General features: G+C 37.9%; 2 protein-coding genes across 8 annotated transcripts in view; one reads left to right on the top strand and one right to left on the bottom strand.

Moving 5' to 3' along the window:
* The window catches only part of PUDP (pseudouridine 5'-phosphatase), a 71,705-nt gene extending 63,769 nt beyond the window's left edge, over positions 1–7,936 (bottom strand). The window contains exon 1 of the mRNA XM_063341232.1: positions 7,738–7,936. Coding sequence (XP_063197302.1) covers positions 7,738–7,816 — 79 coding nt within the window. The 5' untranslated portion in view covers positions 7,817–7,936. The remainder of the gene's footprint in view (positions 1–7,737) is intronic.
* Positions 7,083–20,806, top strand: part of STS (steroid sulfatase) — a 118,448-nt gene continuing 104,724 nt past the window's right edge. For 2 of the 7 annotated variants that reach the window (XM_063341220.1, XM_063341201.1), the window contains exons 1-2: positions 7,398–7,768; positions 8,503–8,688. The gene's annotated coding sequence lies outside the window, so the exon portion shown is untranslated. Of the gene's footprint in view, positions 7,150–7,397; positions 7,769–8,502; positions 8,689–18,557; positions 18,657–19,741; positions 20,019–20,806 lie in introns of those variants that run through there. The other 5 variants (XM_063341164.1, XM_063341192.1, XM_063341184.1 and 2 more) reach the window with 5 other exon arrangements.

Here is a 20,806-nt window from a genome sequence, read left to right on the forward strand (position 1 = left end):
ACTGGTGCCCAAAGGAAAGCTTTCAAGTACCAGAAATAAACCGGTTTCAGAGACACACAGTCTATTAGAAGTAGGACTTATTTGATGAATTTTACAAAAATATACCTCAAAAGGGAAGGGGGAAGAAAAGTAAGAATACATTTTTTAAAAGAAATCAGCTATTACATATAATAACAGCAAAACCTACTTGGAAAAGAGCAGTGTTCACTTAGATGCAAGTTCTTCCAAATTACAGCATTAGATTTACTACCAAACTACTATGGAAAATGGTACTTAGTATAAGATGAATTTAAAATTATTAAAAGCTGCACAAGAACAGAAAGCATACATAGAGACAGTGAACATTGATACTGTCAATAGGTGTGCAAAATTTTGCCAAAAAAAAAAGAAAAGGGAAAAGAAAAAAGTTGTCAGGCGTCAAAAAAAGAGCCTCAAGAAACAGAGACAAGCATTCCTTACTGGTTATTGAAGGAGAGGAAGTAAAAGTGAGATAAATAAAACAGGATGGTTTTCTCCTAAGTACCAAGGAAAATCTTGATAAAGGTTGGCAGTACTTCAATGAACTTTGGGTCGGAACACTGATTTTATTATTATTGTAAAGGGGAAGGAAAAGGATAAATCAAGGTCAGGAGACACTGCTAGAATCATAAGATATGGAAACGATTTTGGTTAAATATTTCTCAATAGTCTTGTGAAAGAAATGAGAATCAATAGAGAGAGGTACAGAAACTCGTAACAGAAGCAGCAACAATCATGAGAAGTCTCCACATCATGCAAAAGAAAATCAGTTGTCCATACTCAAAGCAACAGATATGATGTTTGAAGGGAGAAGATATTTAGCTTAATTGCTTTTGTGTTGTTAGTTAACACAGTTTCTGGTCTTTAAAAGAGCAATGATCATATTCTGAAAATTGTCGTCACCATTAAGATCTGTTGCCAATTAAAAACAATTTAAGAAAATTAAGAAAACAGTTAAACAACTAACACCCACCCACCCCAATATTAGAAGTATAAATGCAAGTATTCAAGAATAAGATTGTCTCTCAGAGAAAAATATATCAGCAGAACTCACAGAGCAGAATTTTACTGGTAAGCTGTCATACCCAGACAAATTAAGGTGTCCTTAAAAATTCTCCTCTCAAGAGTTCAATTATCCAACTCACAACAAGGCTACATGAATGAATTACGTCTACTAAGAACAAGAGCTGCACAGTTAGACCCAAGATGGCATACAGTGTAACCACTGCCAGTATGCAGAAAAATAAATCCAGGGTTGTTAGTGTTATTTTTCTTTTTAAGTAAAAAGAAAATTGGAATGCAGCAGCTGGAAATAGCATTATTATAAGCAAAAACTCTATGAACCTTTTCTTTGTGTGAAATTCTGTTCCTTTTATGACACCTTATTATTTACTTTCAAAGAAAAGTAATTGGAACTTTATACACAAAACAGTGCATGTAGCCAACAAATATAAAACCTTATCATCAACAAACAGATTGGAAAATCTGTATTTAGGCACAGAAAGAGAGTAATTTTTATAAATGATCAAACTGCTGTGTGCATCCTTAAAATCACTAAACAGAGCCTTTAGACTCCTAGCAACTTCAAAACATACCTCCCCACTTACTAAAGGCCCTCTTCACAATTGAATGTATGTAACAGTCAAAGCTAAAGCCACATTATTAATAGTGGAAATTTGAAATCTCTTGGGATTATTTACTATGTTTGGTGTTTTTTTTCTTTTAGAACTAAGTGTTTTGAGTCTGGTGCAACTAATAAATAAATAAATAAGCACCAAAAATGCACTGCATCTGTGTGTAATTTATGTGCAATATTAAGATAAAATCATGGATCTTTCAGCTTGGGAGCATTCCTCTCTTAATTCTCCAGGGAGGTAAAAAGATCATTGCTAACACTGCCCATGGCATTTTGAAATGCAGTAGCCATTACAGAAATGAAAAAAACCTGTTCTACAGATGCTAAACTAAACTCTGATTCTTGATTATTCTAACCACAAACAACAGGCAACCATGTGGATGGACAATTTGCAAATCAATCAGGGGAATAACAGAAGTTAGACTCTAGGTTAGTATATTTGTTGTGTCCTTGCCAAAATTTTCCTTGCTGCTAAATTAAAATGTTAGCTTTCAAGCATATGACAAATCTTATTTACTCTATTTATGGTTAGTTAACTCTTAATGAGGAGCTGTTTTACTTATCTCCAAAATTTGCTTGTGAAGCATCTATGAGGTATTTTAATCTAATAATATCCTTAATCTCTTTGTTTTTGCAACAAGATACAAGTACGAAAACACAAGGGCAAGACAGTATTTTTGTTTCCTTCTTTGTTCCCCGAAATCAGATGGAAATGGAGAATGGCAAGAAAGAAAGTTTCCACCACCTAGAAGCAGAAAATAGGCTTACAAGATTGCCAGTTTATAGCCTAAGAAGATTAATTCCTGCACTTAAGCCGTAACAGAGGACAATCTAGAGAGGACTGATGTTTAGTTGAATTGGTGCTATTTGCTCTGATGCAGAAGAAATAGGAAGCTGTTTTAACCTCCCATTCACACTGTAAAATAAAAGACAGCATGTGCATAAGCAAACTCCAGCATGGAATTCCTACCAGTTTTCTTGTAACAGCAATCTCCTAGGCAACTTGTGCAATGAAATGAAAGGAAGAGTACATTTTTGACTTCTGACCTTGTGACAATCGGTAGGTAACACTGGGGAGAAAGAAAACATGCCAAAACTCTTGCGAATCTCACAGCACTGCAATTAATTTAACTGCAAATTAATTTCTCCTACACTATAGACAAGAGATTACCTGTATGACCAGCCATGCAGGAGTTGCTTAGAAGTGAAACACAAGAATCCAGCAGTCTTCTCCACACAAAGGAGACCGCGGCTGCAAAAGCATCAACTTCTGATTCCACCTGCCTAAACTACTTCTTGCCCCCCTGTGAATGGTCAGAACAAGCTGCTATATCTGTGCCTGTACAGTCCGACACGACTTTGAGTTATGGCAAAGGTATCTCGCAAAACTAAGCTGCTTTAGAAACCATCTCTCTTTTAGATCTACTTGAATATGCTGAATTATGTTATGTAAAGATGCCGTTTCACAACACTAAAGGATACCGGCAAGGATAATAATTTACATAAAACGATCACTACTCTTAACAAAAATTTAAACAAAAATAAATACATGACTAAACTTTCTATACTAAAGTGTCATGTTCTCTGCATGTTAATTTAGCTTTAGTTCAGCTTTAAGCACAATGCTAAGAAGCATCGTATCTTTGCCACAGTCTTCCTACATTCATTTGTCAGTTAGGAAAGGTTAATATTATACATGCAGCTTGTAGAGAATATAATTTCTAATTTAAAGTATTTTCAGCCCCCTACAAGTTTAGGCACAGATCAAAGGCAACATTCAATCCTGTCTGTGTTCTGGTGGTGGGGTAGCTGTTGGCCACAGTTACGTAACAAAACTTGTCATAGCTGAAAATGCAACCTATACAGTAAGTTGAGAAGATAGATCCTAGGGGGCATGACTCTAGCTGTATATTTTGTACAAATTCAATAGATTTTTTTCTTCTGTATCTTCAGCTTTGGTTTTATATGTTTTTATAGTATGCTAAAACGCCAGGATAGGATATTAAACACTACAACTGCAACAAAAGTATTTCTTTAGGTATCAAAGATCTGTAGCTTCTGTTCTCTTTTTCAGCTTTTTATTTTAGCCAGCTAACCCTGCACTCTGTGTGTCAGATAAGTGCACACATAAGTAGGTTTAATAGTTCTAATTATACTACATTCTAGCTCTTAGAACAGCAGTCTTCTGTAGGAAAAGACTAAAGTATTTTAAGAAAGAGCAATCTACTGTACAAGTTCTGAGCGTTTATTGTTAGGATTTGCTGTAGGCAAGCATGAAGAAATTTAACACTACAAGAGTTCGGGGGTTTTTGGTTTTTTTTAAAGTACAGTAAAAAATAAAATTTAATTATTCCTTTTCCACTCATTTATACTATACAGTGAAGTGAGCACCACTTATAAACTATGTTAACTAAATCTTGCTGTATATGTATAATAAAGCAGGATGCAGCTGTAGAACAATAGCACAAAGGCTGTTTTTTTCTATTACAGATGGAGTTTCTTACAAATAAGAGTCCTTCAATTAATTTTACTTATTAAATAAAAAGCTGTCTAGAGGTGCTGTTCACATGTTTTACTTTCTAAATTAGAGCACTATTTTCCATTGTGCTAATTTCCTGGCAACTGGAATGACAGACAAAAAACCTAAGATGTCACTCAACAGCTCAAAGGGAAAGAGAAGCTACTCCAACAGAAGAAAACTCCAGAAGATGGGTGAACCGCATTGATCGTAAATGCTGAAAAAAGTGTGTTAAATGACACTTCACATAATGATACAGAAGGACTCTAAACAAAAGGGATGAAGTACTTCCAGTGGTAGTTCAGGGGCAAGAACTTCCCTGTTGAAGGTTAGCTGATATATCAAGGTGGGACTCAAGGACAACTTAATCAGTGTCAATTATGTTAAAGAGGTGGGGGGAGGTAAAGTCACAGAAGACCAGACTCAGCAGCACTCTCATATAACCTAGCGTTAGCCACTAAAATATATGGATGCAGGTTCTGTGGTGTAACACTTGTATTGTCTCCAAATTCAAGAACCTTGTAAGTGCCTCAGACCTCATTTAACGATTTTACACTCACAGTTATGAAGTATTCACGAATATTTTTGAAATCTTCCTATCATTAGATATTCTACCTTCCTTAACCAGAAGTAGGTATGTCAGCTATAGAAAGCAAGTTCATGCCACATTACATTAGATCAATTTAATGTTCAATGTTTCATCATTTATAGATCAATTAATATTTGGTCTATAAAATTGCCATTGTTTAGGTGAAAACTTCCAAAAACAGTAACATACATTTTCAGACACTACTTCATTGTGAAAATTATTGCAAAACCTAAGCTTCAGATTCTGAAAAATGCAGTCAGCTATCGAGGTACTTAAAAAAGTTACAAAAGTGTAGTTACAGATATCCAATACCGAAAATTTTGTCTGTGCTCTTTCAAAGAAGGTAATTTTATGCAGATTTCTATAGATTCTAGAAATATGTATGTAATTCATTTTACCATTTTCAACGTGACACATGTGACATCAAAAAATTCATAGGAAAATTAAAGGGGGAAAAGGGATCTTAAATTTCTCACCTAGGTTTACATCAACATAACAATTTCTCTTATTCAGCAGATTTACAGCAGACCGGTTGGGCAGAAAGCATGTAGCCTGTATGCCCTGTATTTCATTCCTTCCCCAAATTATTCCAGATTTCTTGAAACAATTAGGAATCTTGGGGAAGTCAAGCAGTCTCCTGACTGCCTGTTTGCCTCATAAGGGTCACAAGTCATCGTGAAACAAAAATTACATTAAAGTTGTGACAGAAATCAAAGTATTTAGAGGCTGAAACATACTATAAGTCCTCTGAAAGGAAATGTACATTATGAAAATCATCCAGGTGGTGTACCTTTTATGCCTCTATACTGGAAGACACTTAAGAGTATTTTCAGTTTAATTTTGTACATAATTATGGCTTTCATCACACCTGAAAGATACCCAAATTACAAAACATTCTTTCTACACAACTTTTTTAAATAGAAGAAATCACATCCATGTTGTAGCGTAACAGTAACTAGGGGAATGGAAGCACAACACAACAAAATATTTATCAATGCAAAGGATGCCTCGCATATAGGGATAAAAATAAATTATATCAGCATGCATAAACTCTTCACATATTTTATATACAAGCACACAAAATGCCATAATTTACTTCTGCTATTTTATTTGAACCCAGAAAGTGACAAAGTATTTCTCTGGAGCCGTACTGTATAACAGATAAATTTAAAAACAATAAGGAGTAGGTTTATACCTCAAGTGTCTCTATCTTGGCAAACCTAGGCCCAAGAATTATGGATCCTTTATAATTACTTTCCCAGTATGAGGTGCAATTCATAATCTAGAGTATTTTTTATGCTTCTTCACTGTATGAACCCCAGAAGTTTGGAGAACTAAACATGACTCAGAACCTCAATTTATATTGGTTTTACCCATTTGGAATGTTACAGAAAGGCAATTTCTAAATACAGACAGGATAGCATCTGAGAAAAACGTCTTTAGTTCCTAGAATATTGTCCAAAGCTAAAGCATCTACTCTGTAAATACCTGTGCATAATAAACTCACTTAAAACTAATACAGCTATCTATCCATATCAATGATTAAACACTCATTGCTTACCTAGACTGTCTTGGTCAGGTGAGTATTCTGTGTGAAGCACATTTTCAATTTCTGCTAAAAAGCAGTAGTAACTAAAAAAGCTTTCCTGAAAGTTCTAAATAAGAATGAAGTTAAAATAATTGGTTCTGGATTAAAAAAAAAAAAAAAACACCAAAAAAAACCAAACACCATCAAACAAACAAAACCCCACATAACCCCAGGCTATTTGAGACTCCAGTGGTGAAATTGAAAATGAAACTAAACCAAATCATCTTAATCACTGTTCTGCATAGCTTATGGTGAGCGCAGATGAAACAAACAGAAACAAACCAAATGCTGCAAACTATTCGTGTTACTGCAAGTACAGCCGGTTTTGTTTTAAACCACGATAACAGAATTGCCTTCAACTGTTACAGGCGCCAAGGAGGTGAAAGTGCACGTTTCTTGGAAACAGAATAGCTCATTAGAGTTCACTGCAGCCTTTCCAGAAACTGCAACAGTTTGGGTTCTGCAGAAGGAAGGCACATGCCTCCAAGTTCCCACTTTCTAAGAATTCACCTACATCCCAAGCTGCTTCCTGTGCAATAATCCACATAGACTACCTCAAAAACCAAGTCACGTACAAAAATATTCCATTATTTTACAGGAGACGTGCAGCAGAAGGCCCTGATTCAGCAAATAGTTAAGACCAAACTTAAACAGTGTTCCAATCACACTGAATATTCATTCAAACCTCAAGATCCAATCTCAACGTAGCGGGACAGATTTTAGAATAACCCTGCAAAGATGAAAGTCTATCGACACAAAAATTGGGAGATGACTACCACAGTGGTTTCCAGGCTTTTCAGGTGAGGACTCTGCAGCTCTAAATGCTGAAAAATGCTCTCCTGTACCCCGCGCAGCACAAGCCAAACCCCAGGGTAAGGGACTGGCTATTCTCAGCCACCTCCTGCGGACCCCCGGCCCTTGGGCTCCTCCGGCTCTGCAAACTGGAAAGCCGTCCTCCGCACCCGCTTTCCCAGCACCTTAACCCCAACCGACCCCTCACCTCTCTCCCCACAGCCACCCTAACCTCATTTGGCCCTCTGCCCTCAGGCGAAACTTGCCCACAGAAAGGCAGGGGGTGGCGGGGAAGAGGAAATAAACCGTTTCCTGTTACTTTACTCTCTGCAGCCGGGTTTAAGCAACGCCGGCCGGGGCAGCTCGGCTGCCCGCCCGCAGCGGGGAGCCCCCCGACGAGCGGCCGCGAGGGGCCGGCCCGGTCTCGGGAGGCGCCTGAGCGGAGGGGCGGCGCGGCGTGAAGGGAGCTGCCCACCGCCAGCCACGGCCCCTCGCCGCCCGGACGGCCAGGCCGGGTCGGGCCTTGCGGCGCAGTGGGACCGGCCAGCACGGAGTTGGGGGGGGACAGGCAGGGGATAGGGCCGAAGGCTACACACCCAGCAGCAGGCCGTCCATGTCAAAGATCAGGTGAGTGACCGGCCGCAGCGCGGCGGAGGAGGAAGAGGGAGCGGACATGGCGAGGCCAGAGCAGCCGCGGGGGGGGCCCTCCTGCTGGCGGCGGCGGCGCAAGCGCGCTCCGCCACGGCGGCTGGAGCCAAGGGGGAGCGGTGCCACTGCCGCCGCCGCGGGGCGAGGCTGGGCCAGGTAGGGTGGGTCGGAGCCGTGTGTCGGTTGGTGCCGGGAGCGCCGTTGGGTGGGCGGGGGGTGGAAGAGCACCCTCCCTCCTCCCCCCCCCTTTTTTTTTTCTTTTCTTTTCTTTTTTTCTTCTTCTTTTCTTGGAAAACCACTGACCAGTTTTCTTCGTGGGCCTCTTTGTGGAGCTCGTTTCCTCGCAAACTTTTGCGTGCCTGTGTAGGGATTTTAAAAAGGGCGATGTTACCGCTGGGTCGCAACGGGAGCCATAAACAAAAAAGCGCAAGTCTGTAAAACTGTAAGAAAAGAGTAAGGTAACAGTGTGTAAACCCATTTCTTAAGGGCTGCTGATGCGAGCTGTGGGTTGGTTTGTGTGGTTTTGTTTTGTTTTTTGTTTGTTTGTTTGTTTTTCTGAAACATTCAAGAAGTTTTGAGGCACAGGAAACACGTTCTTGAGATGAAGCAAAATCTTCCTGAGTGGACACATCACCTGGTTTTGACTGGGCACTTGTGAGGGAAAGAGGTGACTTTTCCTCATCAGTCTTCCCTTTTCTGTTCTTTTCATGCAGGTAACCCGCCGTTGGGCATAGAGACTGTTGAAATACCAGTTGCAGAAGCAGATATGAGAAGAGCTGTACCAGGCTCCCCAGGTGACATACTTGGCTTGAAGATTTGTACTGCTTCACAGTCCTGCGAGAAGGCGATGGTTAGTGGCGGCTTCGCAATAAGGGAAGTCCTGTCTCTTTTGTCTGTAGGTACGCCTCTCAGCAATTCACGTTTTCTCTGACAGAGCCTTCACCATTTTAGCAAATTGGTCGTGTTTTTTAAAGCCCTAACTGTAGGTGTCATACAAGCATCTTTGAATTTTAATTTAGCCCCCTTACGCATTTTACCTACCCCCAAAATTTATCCCTTAAAAGAACCGTTACCCGCTGTTTGTGAGAAATATCATTAACACAAAGTCCTCATAACTCCTCCTATCTTGGAAATAAGAAGACAAATAAAATATCCTTGGCCTTTAGTTTTACCTTTTTAATAATAAAAATTTACTTTCAAACAAAGTTTTTTGACTTTTGGGTTGGCTGTCTGTTTCTTTTCTTTTTTTTTAACTTGTCACATTTTGTAATGATTATGTTTGATAACACTGCTTAGGCCTTGTCTGTGTCGGCTAGGAAGAGACTGCACAGTGTCTTAAATGTGTTTTAAAAATGTCATGCGTAGTCGTGAAGTGCATCTGTTAGTTCTTGCATAGGTTCAAGAAAATAGGTCCTGTGCTTCCAGATTAAATTTTTCTTTGTAACCTTACAATATGAGTGTTAAGAATGCACACAGCTCTTGTGTTCCTGCAATAAACACTGTACAATTACTCAGTGCTTCAACTTCGTTTCAGACAACACATGTGTTAGTTTCCTTAGTTGTCCACTTAGGTGGAACCATAGCTAGCATGAAAAGAAAGGCCAAATCCTAAATATGATACGTCCAAAAAAATGTTAATCTGTTAAAAAGGAAAAAAAAAATTATTATAGTAATCTCAATACTTGTAATATTCTGCTGTTCTAAGGAAGAATGTGTTTCTGCTGTAAGACTGTACGCTGTTGTGGCAAAAACTTCAGGAGGGTGAGTAATGAGGTTGTGTATGGCAGTTGTACCTGAGGTGGATTCATTCACTTTCTAATTATCAAGTATTCTAAAAAACCCACATTAATTGTATTTGTTGGCATAGTAACACCTCTACTTGTTCACAAAAAAGCTACATCAGTCGGGTATCTTGAGTCACTGTTCTAATTGGAGAAAAAGCATAAGTATTTTGATTACAACTCCACCTTCCCCTTTGCCCTCCCCAAAAGGGGAAATACTATTTTTAGTGTGTAAGCCACCAGTTCATGTCATAAAACATAAGGTTTATGCCAAACTTTAAAGTGCAAATCCTAAAGACAACATACTTGAAAAAAACCCACAAGTGATGAACCTTTTTAGGGTTAAGTGGTCTGTGATACAAATCTTACTGTGCACATTTCAAGACAGTCAGGTTACCTGACATGCTGACAACCTCAATTGGCTTTGCTTTATTCTGGCTCATCAGTGATAATCAACATAATGTTAGCTTACTTGATTCTTCAAAGCTACATTCAAACACAGGAAAATCTTCCCGATGTACACAAACTGTTTAGGTTTATTCAGCGTGACTAAGTCTTGTCTAACAGAATAAAATGGGATGGAAGTCCAAGCAAACTTGTAATTTGTCATGGACCATAGTTTTCTAGATGCAAAAAGAAGTGAAAATGCTGACCTAATTTTTATTTGAGCGTCTTAAATACTTCTCAGCAGTAGTAGGTTTTTGTTGTTGTTTTTTTTTAAGAAGGAGTGAAAAGAAGTTGAGATTAAGAATTGTGCAGTTGATTTTTTTGTTTGCTGCTTCTTTTTTTCTTATTTATTTTAAGTATGTTTCAAGTGAAGAAGACTTTAGTAACTTTTGAGTTGTGGGAAGCATACTGTGATGGAGGTACAGTAACTATGAAAACTGATAGTTAATTATATGATTACTAACTTGATGTCTCCTTATTGAGAAGGCTGACCTTGGGTTACTGAGATGCAGTTGTGCAAGTAGACTTGAATCATGCAAAGTCTGAGGAACACGGTTAACTTCATGTACATTTTTAAATGAATTTAGCTTGCTATTTGGGCACATACCAAAGCAGACAAATAAATCTTTGCCAAGTTTTACATTTTATGGTGTTACATGGTACATATACAGGTTTTTAAACGGCTGTAAATTAGCTGCCTATAGGTGTTCCTTCTTATCCCAAACAAGTCTATTTTCTTTGGCTTTGTAATAATATTAAAATCACTTTGGTCTTGTTGTTCTTCCATATGAGATGAGGTGAAAATACTCAGGTGTGTATTCACATGGGGTTATTAAGTACGCAGCACAATGTTTATGTACGCAATCCTCCTAACCTTTTCTTTAATGTTTGTATTGTTTTTTGGGGTTTTCTTTACCTTAAAACTAAAAAGTTTTCCACATCACTGGAATACTTGTGACTTAAGTTCTTTTCCAGGCAAGTAAAAGCTTCAGAATACGCTTAAGTGTTTTCTTGGGTAATACACTTGACTCAAAAATTGCAGTTTCCTATTTCGCTACTTCATATTGTGCTTGAAACATGAATTCAGTTACAATTTTTTTATAACATTGATAGGAGCATCATGCATTATGTTTCACATGGAAATGACTGACTATTTTTCTTGTTCTGCAGGCGCCTTGGCAAAGAGGATAAACAGATTATAATCCATTTGAATTTGAATATTAAAAAAGGATCTAAAGACTTGAATAAATCCAGTAATTTAAAAGCTTTCACAATGATTTACATGAACAGCTGTTAAACCCACTATTAGTAACAAATTACTTGGAATGACTTAGAGTTAAATGTAATTTAATTCAGGTATCAGCTGAGATTCACAACAGTTGCTATAGTTGAGCCTGTAAGCCCTCAGAAAGTGAAACCCCTCCCAGTGCTGGATGTCACTAAACAAGAGCTTTTCCCCCAAACAATATGAATTAAGTGAGATTTCTTGTTTCAGTTCATGTTTTTATGGTTGCAGAAGGGAAAATGGGCACGTATCTTAAGGCTATGAAATAATACCCTACACCTGCTGATCTAAGTCATGTTTTATTGATTACATAAGTCAAAAGGGAGTATATCCTCTTTAATGAATCGTCTTACAGCCAAACAAGTAGGGGGAGGAGAGCTGTCCATTTTCTGGATTTTGATATTTACCACCAATTACAAGTGAGTTAGTTACAAAGGCAAGAAAGATGATGTGTTATGCTTCAGGAGAACAAAGTGAAGAAGATAAATGTTGGTCATCTGTGAATGTAGACGAAGCACTATCAAAAGGTGCTTAAGCAGCAGTAAGGGGTGAAATTTTCTCAAAGCCAACCAAGCACACGAGGAAAAAAGGGGTCTACGATATTTTTAGATGTCAATTGTTGTATTTATTGATGGGATTGTACAACAGAACGAACAGTTTCTGAAGCTGGGAAATGAAGGCTTAATGCCATACTTCAAGCCCATTTTGCTTTCCATTGAAATCAGTGAGAGTCATTTTCTTCTATGGTTTATGAATTAGTTTTTAACATCATTTTTGGTCATCCAGTAAAATACTTGCTACATGGAGGCAAAGTGTTCAGGTGATTAGCAGTGTTATTGTAATCGAAATCCTGAAGTGCTTAATAGGTGGGTCCCCTTTAGCCCTAAACTATCAGAAGGATTAGGGCAGAAGGGAATGCATCCCCAGATAAGATCTGGAGTGTTGTATCTTTTGCTTTTCCTATGTGATGTGGGCTTCCTCTGCAGGATCATTTGCAACTTTATTTATCTAGCTTTCCATTGTGGCAAGAGCATAAAATATTATTTATGCTTTTAGTTTCCATGTCTTCATGTGAATTTTATGGCTGTATTTTTTCGTCTTACTACAGTTCAATTGTTACAAATTATAGGAAATCTTTTGTATTTGTAGTGCCATGTGGAATACACGTTCTGTCAGCCTTCCTGAGCAAGACATCTATCACTTGATAGAACTGAATGCAGTTCCCCTTCCAGTGGTCCCTTTTAGTCTTGTGTTCCTAAGCTCAACCTCTTCAAAGGCTGCCGTAATTACATCTTCAGATGGAAAAGAGAGAGAAGGAACTGTGATTCTCTGGGTCACGAGGTCTCTAAGCCACTGATGTAGAATGCTCCAGATTCAAGTTTTATATGCATGTTCCCCACTCAGCATGCAGCAAGCTGTGGAGTTGACTCTCTGGAGCTCAGACGTTCTTCCCTTGTGGGTACATGCCCTTACAATTTTTTACCTACCCAGAAGGGTCGAGCAGAGATAAATGAGCTCACTGACACTCAGCCCAGAATGTCTACGTGATCAGGGTAGGCATGCTATCAGTCTAGGTAGTGCAGGGAGGCTGATGGAGGTCAGCTATTGTACAGTACCACAACCTTTCCATTTTTGCAGTGGTTCTAGCAGTCTGAGTGTCTAGATCTGTCTAGCCAGAGAAGTTGTCGCACCGTGCTGGAACATATGAAGTACCAACTCTGATCAGGAAGCAGAAATGATGGGAAGGGAGAGGAGAGGGGGCAGTACCAAGCAGAGTTAACCAGCTGCTTTTTCAATCCCTGACTAAGGGAGTTAGGACTTTTCCGTGGCTGCAGTAGTTAGTGTACCCCCCATCAAGTCATAACTCCCTTTGGGGAATTCTTCCCTCCTGAAGCTGCTGCCTTCTCTTCCTCGCTACATGTGCAGAAGGGCAAACACTGGTAGTATACTTCAGAACATGCTGTTGTGGACAGCCAATGTCAAATATGCTTTGTGAGCACTAGCATATAGGGCACCGACTAATTTTTGTGTGAGGAAATAGTTCCTTCATTAGGTTGTCTGCCTACTTTAAGTTAAGCATATGTTTACATGCCTTGGGGAATTAGGTTCAGTGTGTTGTAACAAAACGTGTGAGAAAATAATGTAGCCTTATTTCTTATTTTACACTTTTGAACTAAAATTTTCTTAGCAGAAGATCAGTAACAGATACTTGTTTTCATAAAACATTTGTAAAACCAAGAAACACCACTTGTAAATACTGATACAGTTATATGTTAGGGCTACCTACAAGGAAGCATTGTCGTCCCAGTGCTGTCAAGCTAGCGAGAACCTGATTATTATTTTTGTTTCCTGAGACAGCTAACACCATCTACTAAGTGCATTTCAAACATTTCACCTTGGGTTCTGTAAGGTGAATGATTGCTCACAGTGACACTGCAGGATTCAAAGATTCCTAAATTTCCATTTCACGCACTTATAGGTAAGACCACAAGAGATGTTCAAGATTGAGATGAATTCTTTGCATTGAGACAGAACTGTATACGCTTAAAATGTCTGTCCGGACATTATGCGGAAAATTTTCCTAAATCTGTCAGTGAATCTTTTGCTCTACTAGGATATCCCATGTTCTTCCTCTACTTGTTTTCTTTTTTTCTTTATTTAACAAACTTCATTCCTTTAACCTTTCCTCATAAGTTAAGCTTTCTGAAGTTTTTAGCATTTTGATTGCTCTTCAGGTTTCTAGTTTTTCTGTATCCTTAGAGAAGTCCAGCACTCAGGTAAATTTTTGTAGCTGTGGGTTTTATAAGTGACAAATATGAAGGCCATCTTCTACTAACAAACTGCTTTCTTAATCTCAGATACAGAATTCCTTTGAATTAACATAAAAACTGAATTACCATTTTTGCCATAGTTTTATTTTGTTCACTAATTAATGGTTTGTAATTCTTACAAGTATTTTTTACTATTTCTGCTTTGTCAGGTTGTTCCCCATTTTGTACCAAGCCAAAAGCTGAAAACTTTTGTTGCAACTTGTCCAATTTAAAATTGTCTTTATGGATGACTTCTAGCTGTGTCCTCATTAATTAAAGACAGTCAGTATTATACTTCACTGAAAGAGATCGGTGGCAACATATCTAGCCCATGAAGAGCTTAATACCTCTTCATACAATTTGAAAGATTTTTCTGCAGTTTTTAAATATGAAGAATGATTATCGTGCAAGCCTGATGAGGCAGCTATCTGCAAGAAGCTGTGTTGCAGAATGAATTGTTGTATTATTATCATTGCCCTCTACAACTGCCTGAAAGAAGGTTGTAGAGAGGTGGGTGTTGGCCTCTTCTCCCAGGTGAATAATGACAGGACCAGAGGAAATGGTCTGAAGCTGTGGCAGGGGAGGTTTAGATTAGATATTAGGAAGAATTACTTTACTGAAAGAGTGGTCAGGCACTGGAACAGCCTGCCCAGGGGGGTGGTTGAGTCACCATCCCTAGAGGTGTTTAAGAAACATCTAGATGTGGCACTTCAGGGCATGCTCTAGTGGCAGAGATTGTAGGGGTTTTTTTTGTGTGTGTATGGTTGGACTCGATGATCTCAAAGGTTCTTTCCAACCATGAAGATTCTATGATTACTGTTCAAAAAATGTTGCATGTATCATTTAGACCAGTGGCTGCTGCAAGCAACAGAGAATGAGTATTATATTACTGACCACATTTGACAACCTGGCTCCATAGTCTGTTTTTCACTGACTTCTCTTTTTTTCGGCCAACAATTATGTTCTCATCTGGAAAAATTAGACTAATGCAATTTTCCAAAAGTGATTAACAAGACTTCTAGTATTAAGATAGCTGTGTATCCTAATTAAGTGGGACATGCCATCCAGAAACTAGCCACCTTGTGTTGTGGTCATGAAATGAGGTAGGTTTAGGCTGTATTCTTGAGTTGCTGAGCTCGGAGGAAAGCCTGGGTGCCTCAGGAAGCATCGAGCTTCACTCAGTAGGTGGCAGTCTTGTCGCTGAATCGCTACCAGTGTCTTCCGGGGTGGTGTCTGCACTAAAGCTTTTTAAAGTTGGTGGAAATATAGTAAACTCTTGCCCACTTGCAGTGTTGGAATATTTTTAGCTGGGTGATAATTGCTTCTTGAAGGACCTTGGAGGATAGGGACCTGCATGTTCATTTGCTTTTTCCGACTTCATCACATCCAGGAAATGCAATAAAATACATTATCTAGTAGATCCAATGAAGTATTTTTTTCCTGTCTGTTCAAGCCCATCTTTCTCTAAAGGTCCTGTTCTGTGTGTGACTTGAGATAGCTTAGACAAGTATTATTTGATAGTCAGAAGCTATGGCTATAGTGACTACAAAACCTGGAGCTTTATTCTTACATGGCATAGCTGATATGTTCTTCCAGCTGAACTCCTATGTAACTCTTAACTATGGTTAAGCACAACCATGACAAAAAAAAAATACCAGAATCAATAGACAATGTAACTGAGTTCCAGATATAAAAGCCATTGTGACTTCCACAGAACTATACAAAGTCCCTCTGTAGTCCACAGATTTCACAAGTTCATATAAGGATTCCTCTACATTCTTCAGGATGACTATGTGGCTACAGAATTTTTAGAGTGAAACTTGTCACTGGTATTTTTGGATTAAACTGAAGAATGAAGTTTAAAAATCTTTTTTTTCACTGAAGATTTGTTGCAGAATAAATATCCTCAAACATCCAATAATCCAATTTGTACAAAGTCCCTAGAAATAGTGCTGTATCTTTTATTTCTGGATATGTGTGACTTTCAACAATATCTTCTGAAATTAGCTAAGTTCCTTGGGTTTTACTATGATAAGAGAAGTTAACAAATATCCTTTGTTCAATTTTTAGCTCTGTTATTGGTGTATTTTATTTGAATCCCTGTTAAATACAAATTTGTATTAACTGATTTATGTATAAGCATAAGCATTTAGATGTGGATGAGCGTTCAGACAATCTAAGACAGCAGTGCATCATGTTTTGTTTTTACAAAAATATATGTACTGTACCTGGTAGATGAACACTTAGTGGTGTGATTAAGTTTGTTCCTAAACTTTTAAAGCTTTGTCAGAGATGTTTTGATGAATTGAGACAAAAGGTCTGCCTCACTGCAGCTCTGCACTTCCACTAAATTCTAATAAATCCAGTCATGCATCCTTCTATCTCCTTTTCTTCCCAAATACTATTTAAAAATGATTTATTTTACCAGTTCAGCTAATTGAACTCTATTATATGTGTGTATATATATGTATGTTCATATATATGTTCATATATAAATGACTAGGTACTGTCTGCTACTTGGTGACCATTTGTTTCTAACAAATTATGAAAGAAAAAACAAAGTTGGACTCTGTTCATGTCCACGTGGAAAAAAAAAAACAAACAACACCAAACCACAAAATCAGATAATCTAATCCATTAAAGAACATTCCATATCATTGGAGAATACTTTACTAGTTAATGTAGTACCCTATTTACCATAGCCTAAATGCAGCCTCCCTTTAGCATTTCAGTTTTCAGTCCTACTTAAGCTTTGAAGTCATTGAGTAATTGTCACTTTAGCACCCTTTAGTGATTTCTAATCAAACATGGAGAAGAAACACAAACAAAGAAAACCCCTCCATTCAGTCTTCATTCAGTGCTCGGATTTGGATAGGGGAGGGGGAGGATGTTTATTTTTTCCACTCACTAACTCATCGAAATTTTCTGCATGCTCTTTTAGTTAGAGTGAATAGATCTTTTTACACTGCATTTTGGTTTTCCATATCAAATGCCTTGAATTGTCACATTAATTGCCACAGACAAGCCTGCTTTTCATTCAATCCATCTATATTTTGGCATACATATCCTTATTTTATCACTGCTTTCTTCTAATTTACATGATCACAAGTTTTTGAATTAATGTTGCTTAATAATAATTTGGTTTAATAAAATTTATTGTAAGTAAATAGTTATTATTATACGTTACTGAAGGGTTGCAGTGTATGTACATAAGAAACTTGGTGAAGTACAAATATTTTTGTGTTTTGCCAGGGAATGTTGCATCTCATCTCTTGTACCTCTTATAGTGCTTCTTATGAAGGATTTTTTCTCAGTACCTACTAAAATATGATTTATCTAAACGTATAATTAATGAAAGGGATTAAAAACTAGTTGGTTATTTATTTTATGGAGATTGACAAGGTTTTTAAAACTTGTCCTTGTTTTCACTTGTTAATGCTTTCAACAACTGTAAGACAATAGGTGCAGAGTTTTTCAAGGATTTAAGGCAGAGCTAGTATTTCCTATTTGTATTTGAGACAGAGAAAAGGTTAATAATTTAAAACTGTTTCAAAATTGTTACAGTACAATGTTATTTTAACATAAAGGGAGGGAAAAACACAGAAGAAAAGCTCTGAACAAGCTGTACTGATTTCTTGAACCACAGAAAAACATAATTTAAACTTTGCACTTAGGCAGCTGTTCAGAAACATTCATTCACTTTGATTTCTCCCAGTCATTGTTACCTTCAATGTTTTTCCTGGGATTAAAGTAAAATTTTATATTTGGAATGTAAGGCTTGTATTCTGTTAATTTTCAGTGGCACACATCTTTGGACATAAATCTTTCTATTCCTGATCAAGTTTCCTTACGAAAAATACATAAATTGGGGTGGAGGAAGGAGAATAATATGTAAACTAGCTAGTTTAATGAATGATTTTTCATTTTAGGGTCCTTGGAGTAGTCATTTTCTGGGGTCATATTCAGTTTCTAAGAGACTGCATAGTGAGGAAGCCAGGATGGGCGATGGTGTACAGTATTTATGTAGAGAGAATTTCTAAATAGTTCTGTGCCTCAAATGGAAAAGTTTGAAAACCACTGATCTGAAATTATACTTTAAAAGGTGTTTTAATGCAGTTTCTCAGAAGTTGCTATGTAGATATTCTGCAGGAATGCTTACAACGTGTACTGAAAGGAAATGTACCTGAGATTCTGGCATTGCCCTCGTTTTCCAAAAGTACGATGCAAAGTTACTAGCACTTGAAAAGCCTAACAGAAGATCTTCAGCAACAAACTAAACCAAGTGTCTTGGTTAGGCGTGTGTATATAGGCATTATGAAACCATGTTGAGATCGTTTCCTACTGGTGAAGTTGTGTCTTATCAAGAAATATTGTGTTGGCGTTTTATAACAAGAAGCTGTCTTTTTCAGTGTTGTCCTCTTTTCCCCGCCACCCTTCTCTTTCAGTTCACGTGACTGGACTTTGTACCCATTTACTGATAATAAGCGCGCAGCCATCTTGTTTGAAAACTAGAGGCAGAAACTGAAACAAATCCATGCTGCAAGGTAAAATAGCCCTCCTGCCCCAAAGTCTATCATTTATATATAGTTTCATTGTAAACATTGAGGTCTCATATAGTTGGAGTTCATATTCTTTCATAGCTGGCAGGAAATTCTTTATGGCAGGAAATTAGCAATTATGAGAAGTAATAATTTATGCAGTGTTGTCTTCTTAACGCGATGTATTTTATATAAGAAAAAAAAAGATGTTAATGCTGTCTATTCTTGTCTGTAAGATACTACCAACTACAGTGGCAAATTATTTTGTAACAAAATGCACTTTGTTATTAGGTATTGCAGTAGAGTAGAACATTCCCTGCTTACAATGGGTTAAGAAGAGTATAAGCTTTACTTGAATTGTGAAAGCATTTTGAACAAAAAAGAAAGCAGGGTGTTGGTGAACTAGAACGTTTTCCATCTGTGCAACAGTGGTTTTTCTCTTACCACTTAAGCTCTGGTTGTTTAAAAAGTAATGTTAAAAGTGTATGTAATTTTGATTACAGACTCTGTTTCGAGCATCAAATGGAAATGAATTGTTAAATAGTTTTGGAGGGGGTTAGGTTCTGAAATAAGCTTGTAGTTTTGAAGTGACTCTGGTTTGTGTGCAGTGTATGTAATCTGACTAAATCTTTGATTCAAGGGTGTAAGCATGCAAGACTTAACTGTAACTTTTTAAGTGATATTAAATAAAACTAATCTCTTCCTTTGTAATCTCATACACATCCAACCTGCTAACTGGGGGTAAACACAGCTACTGAGGGGACAGTATCTGTAAGAGGAATCACTGAGACGGAGGGGATGGCAAAGAATTAATAGAGAAAGAGAAAAAGTAAGGAAAAAATCATCACTTTTGAGTACGTTGTGTCTGCCAGGCTTAAATGGAAAGACTACATTCGGGCAACCACACTGAAGCAAGAAGAAGGAAGATGAAAAAGGAGAAGCCTGTTTAACAATCGTTGAACACAATCTGACCACACATAATGCTTGCTATGCAGTTTTGTAGTTAATAGTATGTATGTTAATAGTAGCTAATAGTATGGATTCCATACATTCTTTTTTCTCACAAACATGTTTTTTGCTTCTGCCCTTAGGGTTGTCTCTAGGTGGAAGTTAGTAAGTGCAGACCTGTGTTAAATCCCTGTCAGACCAGCCGCCCAGGCTGCTTTAATACCAGGAGAGCCACAGTCGCCAACAGGGAGCACTGTCTGCTGCGGGCTGGTGGAAGAGCTTGTGTTGTGGGGAGAGAAGACATAGAGGAGGCAAGCAGGGAGACACAGCAGCATCAAGAGTAGTAATGGTAGAGTGGCAGTGATAATAGCAGTACCTGGGCAAGCAGGATTGGAGGAGTTGAGCAGCTGCATCCGAGAGGTATTTAGACTGAATTTAGATCAATGGCACATTTATACTGGATTCTTGAGTTGGAAGGGATTTGGAATAGGGTACAGCGTGGTTTAGAAAGGTGTCTTCTTGATTGTGTCAGAGGAAGTTTGGGGATGAGGAGGAATGAAATAAAGTTCGTTTAGAGTGAGAAGAAGGACAGGACAACGGGACATTTGAGATGGATTGTTAAGTGCTTAACAAGAATTACGGCTATGGCACTCTGGGCTGTGAACATACAAGTTTGAACTGCTTTAGGTTCACGATGACAGTGATCTTGGGTTTTTCGCATCCTTGACAAATGTTTTAAATTAAAAGGTAATTGTGTAAAAATGGCATCTTCTTTTTTTTCTGCCATGCTAAAGAATCAGTTGATCAGCCATACTTATAAGGAAATCTTAGGGTACAGAGATCAGACAGACCTGTTTTCCTCTGACATTTGTCTTAAACTGGCCAGGTTGGTGGTTGTACAGTATTATATGCGAACATGCTTTCTGCAGGGATCGCTAGTGTTATAAAATTTATTTAATTAGAAGTCAAAGTCAGTAAGTTAGAAGACTACTTTATCCTCTATTTTTATTTTTTTTTGTTGGTGGTGTTTATATTCTGCACTGCTGACAGAACTGGCAACTATAATGAAGAAAATTAAAAGCTGTTGACATGGATTAGTCATTTACAAAAGTTACTCTTAGCTACGTATGAAGTGTCACGTCTCCAGTTCATATAAGTTATTATAATAGACAACTGGATATATTGTCTATTATAGCAGTTGCCTAATA

The sequence above is a fragment of the Chroicocephalus ridibundus genome, chromosome 1 (genome assembly GCF_963924245.1).
Source record: "Chroicocephalus ridibundus chromosome 1, bChrRid1.1, whole genome shotgun sequence".
Lineage (NCBI taxonomy): Eukaryota > Metazoa > Chordata > Aves > Charadriiformes > Laridae > Chroicocephalus > Chroicocephalus ridibundus.